The 8,762-nt window shown below is 41.5% G+C and overlaps 2 protein-coding genes across 5 annotated transcripts in view; one reads left to right on the top strand and one right to left on the bottom strand.

Moving 5' to 3' along the window:
• The window catches only part of nup37 (nucleoporin 37), a 34,020-nt gene that overhangs the window by 12,368 nt on the left and 12,890 nt on the right, over positions 1 to 8,762 (bottom strand). The window contains exons 1-3 of one of the 3 annotated variants that reach the window (XM_032505665.1): positions 2,054 to 2,167; positions 762 to 940; positions 556 to 677 (exon numbers count right to left, since the gene is read on the bottom strand). In XM_032505665.1, coding sequence (XP_032361556.1) covers positions 556 to 677; positions 762 to 917 — 278 coding nt within the window. In that variant the 5' untranslated portion in view covers positions 918 to 940; positions 2,054 to 2,167. Of the gene's footprint in view, positions 1 to 555; positions 678 to 761; positions 960 to 2,053; positions 2,168 to 8,762 lie in introns of those variants that run through there. The other 2 variants (XM_032505663.1, XM_032505664.1) reach the window with 2 other exon arrangements.
• parpbp (PARP1 binding protein) overlaps positions 2,366 to 8,762 on the top strand; it is a 14,789-nt gene continuing 8,392 nt past the window's right edge. Inside the window, exons 1-6 of one of the 2 annotated variants that reach the window (XM_032505639.1) lie at positions 2,366 to 2,451; positions 2,874 to 3,029; positions 3,398 to 3,634; positions 3,758 to 3,859; positions 4,957 to 5,127; positions 5,803 to 5,957. In XM_032505639.1, coding sequence (XP_032361530.1) covers positions 2,880 to 3,029; positions 3,398 to 3,634; positions 3,758 to 3,859; positions 4,957 to 5,127; positions 5,803 to 5,957 — 815 coding nt within the window. In that variant the 5' untranslated portion in view covers positions 2,366 to 2,451; positions 2,874 to 2,879. Of the gene's footprint in view, positions 2,582 to 2,873; positions 3,030 to 3,397; positions 3,635 to 3,757; positions 3,860 to 4,956; positions 5,128 to 5,802; positions 5,958 to 8,762 lie in introns of both variants that reach the window. The other variant, XM_032505640.1, reaches the window with a different exon arrangement.

The following is an 8,762-nucleotide window of genomic DNA, read 5'->3' as shown; positions in this document are numbered from 1 at the left end:
TTTTATTATACTTTATTAATGCCACAAGGGGAAACTACACTTTTCACTCTGTTGTTATTACAAACATTACACACAGGCCACACACATGCTCAGGACCTACACATGCACTAATGGAGAGATGTCAGAGTGAGGGGGCTGCCCATGGAAAGGCGCCCCGAGCGGTTGGGGGTTCGGTGCCTTACTCAAGAGCACCTTGGCAGTGCCCAGGAGGTGAACTGGCACCTCTCCAGCTACCCTTGAAAGGGGACTTTCCGTCCTAGTTATGCTTTTAAACAAAAGTTTGACTCGGGTACATTCACAAAAAGACACTAGGTTGCATTTTAGCAAGAGTTACTCTTAAACAAGCAGTGATGTTTTATAACTGCAACTAATTTGCATCTTTTACAATGCAAATGTTTCATGTGCATATCTTGCAAATTTGACGCTGAAAGTATTTATGAAGCAAGGACTTCCACAATCTATTCAAGACAGACAGACAGACACTATAATTGTACTGTCCTGCACCCTGCAACATGGTATCACCAAAACAAGATGCTGGAAACATAGTAGCAGTACCTGATTGTGGGTATCCTGTCCAGTCGGGACTCTGGGCTCCAGGCGAGAGCATCGACCCGCAATTCATGATGAAAAGCTCGAAGAACATTGAATTCAACTCCCTCAATCTCCGTATCCTCCTCCTGTGGGAACAAGTGTACATTTAGAAAACATTAAACTAGGCACTACTGTAAGTAAACCGGGTTGTGTGAAGCCGCATCTCTTACCTGGAATAGGCAGGTGCCCACTACCACATACTGGTTTCCACCGTAGGCCAGAAGGGAAGCAGGGGTACCCGAGCTGAAAGGACTAAATTCAACCACATGAACATAGTCCTCGCATGGCACAGTGTAACTGGGACTGCGGCTAGAGTCCTCCTGCATGCTGGTTGTCCTGGTAAAGCTGGCTTCAGATCAGAGTTTCAATTGTCATACATCAGAATAAAAAGGAAAAGACAATGTTACTTTGTCAGCGTTAAAAGATGTAAATCTGCTTAACAAATCACCTTAGCATTCTATACAAAATCGTCCATTGACGTGACCTGAGGTAAGCTGACTAAATATATATTGTGAGACGATACAGATTATACTACATTGCTATATGTCATTACAATATATATTTGGATATTAATGATAGAGAGAAATTTATCTATATCCCCCCCCCCCCCCCCCCCCCCCCCCCCCCCCCCCCCCCCCCAGGCTTGAGCAGGACCTCAAGTACTGTGTTTTGGGAGAACATAATTTATAGTGAAATAGAAATGTGGAATTTATGCTGACTTCTCATTGTCAGTTCAACGGCATAACAAATAAGATCTATAACTTCAGCTGTCATAGATCAAACAGTCCATACACCTCTGGGGGAGCACAGTTAAATCAGACACCCTCATAGGGCATGCACTAGATTTTTGTCAGGGTACTTGGAGAGAACGGTAGACCAAACCTCATTCAAATATGTTGTCGTTTTGTATATTCCAGTAATCACAGAGGCATACATAGCTGCTAGTATGGCATGTGGGTATTTTTACTGAACTATATCGGTCACCCTTTAAATCGGTAAACATTAAACACAAAAAGCAGTGCTTTATGTGAGATATGTTTAACTGAAAATTGGATTTTACTCAAACTTTGCTGTGGGCAAATCAGAGATTAGGCCGATATTCCCACAATAAACCTGGGTGAACAGCTCAAATCTAGGTTATTCTGGTACAAATTATGATACATACAGTATATACATTGTGTACATTATCTTATGTGAGCTAATTTTAATATCACATGTCCAGTGTCCATGTTACTAACGTTACACATAACGGCAACGTTACCGTGTCACCGGGCAAAGAGCTAGCTAGCTAGCTAAAACGTGACTACTATCTATAAGTGCACAGCTAGCTAGCAATTAGCCAAACAAAGGTTTATATTGCACGCTTTTTAAATGTAACGCTCCGACTAATGACGTAATAATTAGCTCTTGGTTACGAGAGTTTATTCCGATTCGGAACCAAGTATTGACTGCTATACTTTACCACTTTATTGTCAAGAATTTCTTTGAATCAAATGGTACGCGCGTTTGACATGTTTTTAAGTCGTTTCCGGGTACGACATGGAATGTACCATTTGAGTACAAATGTCAAGGGGGATTTCACGTAACACAAATTTAAACATCTAAACCACGTCGTTTAATATTGTAACATCTTTGGGAAGTATGACGTAAAACACGTGCTAAACAACACTTTCTAGCAATATGTCACGAAACTGTGAAAAAGTAATGCAGTAGAGAAATACCTTTTAGTCTATCTCCCCCATTGTTGTCTACAAAAGGCTGATTGGTCAGGAGGCAGTAAACGTCATCGGCAGTTTCAAAATTTAAAACAACTGATTTTGTCGTGGACGTGTGTTCTCGGAGACGGCTACACTATTAGAGGTTTGCACCATTAAATTAACATTGTCTATGATGTAGTGCAGCCATCAACATTTGATACCCTTAGTTATATCTGTGCATTGCGTGGGAGCTGACATAAAGACACATCGTGGTACATGTTTTGAAATATATAGTAAGTTAAGTTACTAAAAACTAAAGTACCATTGTGCCACTAAGGCCAACGAATCCAGGATTTCCTTTCGCCGAAAAAGGAAAGACATTTTAAACAACCTGTTCAGAGATTACTTTGTCTTTACTTGAAAGTCCACAGGCTTTATTTTCCTCCATGAAAGTCGACTTCTAGTTTGCTTTCTGCAGTACAACCTAGTTTATCAAACTTGTTTTAAGAGAAACTAAAGTAAAGTGATTTCACATATTGGTTGTAAGTCTATTAAGGAGTAACTTCCTTTACTGTTGCTGGATAGGAGAACATGGAGGCTGTAGGGGATCGTCTGAAGGTGATGGTTAAAGTCTTTAGGAGAGAGTGCCACAGGGTTTTCCACTCTGAGAGGACCACCATTCACGGAGCTGATGGCATGCTGATGTTGCTGCAGCTGGTCATGGCAGATGTTAATAAGCAGGTAACAGTTCATTCCTATTATTCAAACAGCTTCTCTTCACTTGGATTCGGAACATTGTTTAGTATACTCTGTTTTCTTGCTGTAAGTTAGCCGGTGGCCCTAAAACAAAAACTGTACGAGCCCAGTTCACATCATCATCATCATCATCATCATCATCATCATCATCATCATCATCATGGCATAATTCAATTGAACCATCAGGCTGACTGTCATCACGTCTATAACTGATGACATTACCACAGGTTTCCGGCTGAGACCGGCCCATTTTTGGACAGCGGGAGAAAGTCTTTCTGCTTTTGAACTGATTGGTTCCAGGCCGTCAGTAATTATGGCTGCTGCTTTTACTGTTTTCTCTCTTCCTGTGACAGCACGGCGGAGAGTTCAAAGTGGCTCTGAGTGATGTCCTGATGGCCTGGAAACACTTACTGTTTGACAAACTTCACCTGCCACCCCCCAACATTGCACGCCTCGAGAACTATGATCTCATCCTGGAGACATACGAATCTTTCCTGAAACGCTCCAACACTGTGGACCTGGTTGATATCCTCTCCGTGTACAAACAGCTGAGCCTAGTGGACTCAGACCCACAAGAGCCTGTGAGCCCGGTGAGCACGAGCTGGTTGAAATCAGACTGACGATGTTGATTGTGGATGATCAGATTGGCTTCTGAGTTCGAGATAAGGCCAATCAATGTATCTTTCTAATTACTTTTTTATTCTTTTGCCAAGATCCAGCTGTTTGAGTTTTTATCAGGTAACATGGATGTCTCAGAGTTACCGTCTTCGGTCCCATCAACACCATCTAGTAAAAGCAGGCCCTGCAACTCACAGGTACACCCAATCCTGCTTTCATACAATAATAAAAAACGTGCAATTTATTTCATAAACCACCATAAGAAACCCCTCTTTCCACTTTGCCCTCTACCCTCATGTAATGTTTTTTTTCCAGGTAAGTGAAATGCCTTTTCTCCCTCTGGCAATAATCCATGTATTTATTTTCCCAGTCTTCAGAGTACTTAATTTCTGTCTGGAATCCATCCTGCTCTTATTGACAGGAACTCTATTTCATATCACTTAGATTTAAGAGCGCAATGTGAATTCAATTACCAGGCAGATGTTTAAAGTAACACAATGTGGGGCTGGACAAGAGCTTCTGTAACAGAGTCTCTCTTTCCTCCACTCTTCTGTCACTTGTGAATTTATGAGTTTTTAGTGGAGGCTCGCCACTGCACTTTGGAGTGTAATATGTGTTGTCAGCTGCTGTTTTAGCGGTTTTACTCCGGCCGTAAAGCTACTGTCCGTTGTTGGTAGTTTTATAAGCACAACCTGGACTGGCCTCAAGCCAAATGTTTTACTAAAAGAATAGTTCAACATTTTTGGAAATACCTTTTTATGTCCCTTCTGGTTGTGAATTAGATAAGACAACCGATACTACTTGTCGTCAATAGCTTTGCTTAGCACAAAGACTTGAAACAGGCTCAAACAGTTAGCCTGGCTCTGTAAAAAAAGGTAACTAAAGATGCCTTCAAACACCTCCTAAAGCTCACTAACACACAAGCTATGTCTCGTTTGTTTAATCAGCACAATAACGGAAGTGTTAAAATGACAATTTGCTATTTCTTGGCTGGGATCCGAAACTTGCAGTTGCCGCTTGTTGCCTGGCAACTGGTCCCAGCCAAGAAATACGTTTTCAATAAATCAGAAACATTGAATTCTCTCATTTTGTAAACGAGAAGCGGGGCAAGTTGTTTAAGTCTGTTTCCAGGTCTTTTCGTTAAACTAATCAAACCCGCTGCAGCTTCATGTTTAGCAGACAGATTTAAGCTAGCGGCTAGTCAACTTTCTCATCTAACTCCTTAACTGATTTTTAAGATGATTTCTAACCAAAATGATAATGATACTTGTCTTTTATCTTCTATTATCAATAGGTAAAAATAGCAGTGAGAAGGGTTTTCTGCTCCTATCTGAATTTGCTCGTGAATGCCAAGAACGACATGGCGCTGGCGCTAACCATTGACGTCCCTAGCCGCGCTCTTGGACGTCAGGCATTTACCGCCATAAAGCACGCTGCACGTAACAACAACACTTCTCTCTTCTTGGTAAGAAACAGCCACACCCACCATGTGCTCAGGATTGTACTCAAGTATTTGGTTTGATTAATTGTTGTTGGATTTCTGGGTAATTCTACAGGGATCATGGGATAGGAGGTGCAAAAAAAATAAGCCTGGCCTCCAGCCTAGTCCTTTTTCGTTTAGCTACAGTGGCAAATTTTGGGAAATAATGGTTTCTTTCATGTATGTAAACCAAAATTGCGGCTGCAGCTAACGATTATTTTCATAGTTTATTAATCTGTTCAATATTTGCTTGATTAATCGATTAGTTGTTTGGTCTATAAAATGGTGAAAAATATGGATCAAGGACTTTTGAGGACGCCCAAGATGACGTCCTCAAATGTCTTGTTTTGTCCACATCTCATAGATGTTCAGTTTACTGTCACAGAGGAGTTAAGAAACTAGAAGATATTCACATTTAAGAAGCTGGAATCAAAGATTTTATTACTTTTGTCTTTAAAAAAAAAACAAATACTCAAACCGACTAATCAACTGTCAAAATTGTTGGCGATTAATTTAAAAGTTGATAACTAATTGTTTAATCTTTGCAGCTCTAACCAAAATAAAATTATTCATCATGTTTAGGGTGTAGCAATGATGTATTCACACTTTACAAAAAAAACTTTGTCTCACACCATTTGGGCCTCTTTCATGCTTTTGCAGGCTGTGACATCTTTTGTGAGGGCCATCCAGCTCGGAGGGAAGGGCTACGCTCCAGCTGAGTCTGACCCACTGAGGAAGCATGTCAAAGGCCTGTCTGACTTTGTTCAGTTTCTAGACAACCTGGAAGAAATACTGGGAGAGATTCCCGACCCAAGGTACACAATCCGCTTAATCCAGGCTCCCACTCGCTCCCTGTCTTATACTGTTGCTTTTGAGGTAATGCCTCCCTTCTTGAGACAGAATCGGTTGTAAATGTTGGGAGGCCGGGATGTGCTCCAGTCAGGACTGAACTTGAAATCCCAGCTTAGCTTAATGAAATGAAGTTGTAAAAGTGGTACAAACGACAAAGGGAGGAGAAGTCGAGCTGGGCGACGTTCAAAGACCCCTGTATTTCTGACCAAATACATCAATGTCGATATTGCGGCGATACTTTAGGATTGACTTTTTTTCAATATATTTACAAAATGAGAGTTTTGATAATTAATCACCAATAATGTGGACACAATGACCAAGTGTATGAAGGCAAATAATAGAACAGCCTGGTAAGTTCAGAAAATGGCATCACTTGTAATGCTGCCTTTAAAAGCAGGAAAAGACAACACTTGTCATATTGTATTATGATTTTCAAAAATGTAAGACAATATCTAGCCTCATATATCGATATAATACAAAAAATAAAGTGTCAAAACAAGCTGGCTAAGCTAATAGTCTATGGGTTCTTCATATATGTGTGACCAAGTGAAGGTATGGTTTATCTGTCTATGTTGTGACAGGACGTCCCAAAATGCATTAATGTGACCCTAACTGGCACAAAGGGCTTTTAAAAGCATCCCATGTGATGGAATGCCACCGGACAGTCTTAAGGTCTATTTGTTTGTGGTCCTGGTCTTGCAGTACTTTGAAAGACTGAATCATAATTGTGTCTGAAATCCGGACCTAATTAGACAGCAACTTTGGCTCGCCACAGGGCATGGAAAATTTTAGGAACTCCTCAGGTTTGTTCTGATGAACCGTTGCTCGTGCTTAAGCGGGAGACCATCCACCCACTAAGAGTCACTGCAGTCCTCTGGTCTGTGGTCCAGTCAGAGACACTCCGAATTTCAAAAAGGCATCTACAAGCAACTTTCTATTTCAAATGATGCATTATACCAGCTGAGGTCGAATACACCAAAACTATGGATTTATGACTCAGTGGGATTTTTTTCTAATTTCTTCACATCTTCCTGCATTTCAAAATCAGTTTGAATTTTCCTTTTTCTGGTGTAGCCAATTCAATTCGTGTGTGTGTGTGTGTGTGTGTGTGGTGTGTGTGTGTGTGTGTGTGTGTGTGTGTGTGTGTGTGTGTGTGTGTGTGTGTGTGTGTGTGTGTGTGTGTGTGTGTGTGTGTGTGTGTGTGTGTGTGTGTGTGTGTGTGTGTGTGTGTGTGTGTGTGTGTGTGTGTGTGTGTGTGTGTGTGTGTGTGTGTTGTGTGGGTTGTGTGTGGTGTGGGTGGTGTGTGTGGTGTGTGTTTTTGGTGTGTTGTGGTGTTGTTGTGTGTGTGTGTGTGTGTGTGGTGTGTTGTTCTGCTACTTCTGGTAAGAATATAGTATATATTATTTTTTTAATATACTTTTTAGTGATCCCCAGTGGGGGAAAATACAATTTACACTCTGTTTGTTAGAACAAATTACATACAGGCATGAAATACACACACACACTCACACTAAGGTCCTATATATGCACAAATGGAGAGATGTCAGACAGACGGGTGTATCGCCATGTGCACCTGCGATCATAAAATCCACCTGTCCCGCCGCAGCTCGTTATTATTTCCAAATCCCTGTAATGACTCCCATCTAAGCTTCTCATGATGACATTTGGATTGCTAAAGCATGTTCATCTTTGCCACATCAAAGCTTGTCTTTGTTAAATATCTTCCCTGTTTGGAGCTCTTTCTTTGATGAATTATCATCAAACCTTAACTCCACAGATCATTCTCCACACCATTACAGATTATTTGGATGTCAAAGCATTTGGCACCACAACAGAAGCGGTTATCAGAAATGATTTAGTCGTTCAATCATGTGAGGGTCGAGCATTTGAGGGGAAGCTGTTGAAGGCACGATGTAGCCATATCAACACACTGTGATGTTTGCGTAGCGGTGGATACGGCTCTCGCTACTCTTCTGAGGGTTTTCAGTTCATGCAGGCTGATGAGAGCGCTCCACGTCAGATGAGACGCTGATGTACTCGGCCAACATGTGTCTTTCAACAGGCAGTGCCTTTCCGCTCTCAGTGGAGTACTGTATTTCCTCACACAAACACCTTCTAGGGAGAGTTCAGGGCCCTTTGTTCACTGAACATCTGTTTTCCCAAATGATTCTGTTACTGAGCCCTGCTCGCTCACATAGTAGCCGGGTTGGGGTCGGACCACCGCCTCTCCACCTTACTGCGATGCTTTAATGCACTTGACTGTTAACTTACAGTCATGGTATGTTGCTATGACGTTTTGGACATGTGGCACAGAGCATGTGCGAGCATGGGCGAAAATCCCTCCAAAACTATAAAGAGGAAAACCCTGGCGTTTGTCTGGTGACAGTCCATCGGTGAGCACGGTCACCGTGCCCAGGGTGACTTTAACAGGGATTTGGAGCACATTTTCCGCTTCATAACTGTTAACATTGGCAAAGCTGCGTTACAGTGAAATAAAAGCTCAACTGGATGTTAACACTGAGACAATTATTCGGAGCCCTTAAAGTCAGTGTCCAATTAATTGAAAGTGAAGCTGCAGTATATCTTTTAAAGACATTCGGACTAAGGCCTGGCTTTTCTGAGTTTTCAGTTTTAAGGGAGAGTTATTCATGTTGGCAAATATTGGCTGAACTCTTGAACACTATTAATTCTATCCAGATGAAAACCTGTATGTGTGTTCGCAGAAGAAAGGGTCTATTGCTGTCCAAAAAAAACGCAAGGCTTTTTTT

The sequence above is a fragment of the Etheostoma spectabile genome, chromosome 23 (assembly GCF_008692095.1).
Source record: "Etheostoma spectabile isolate EspeVRDwgs_2016 chromosome 23, UIUC_Espe_1.0, whole genome shotgun sequence".
Lineage (NCBI taxonomy): Eukaryota > Metazoa > Chordata > Actinopteri > Perciformes > Percidae > Etheostoma > Etheostoma spectabile.
The sequence above is the reverse complement of the archived record's forward strand: the minus strand, read 5'-3'. Positions and strand labels throughout refer to the sequence as shown.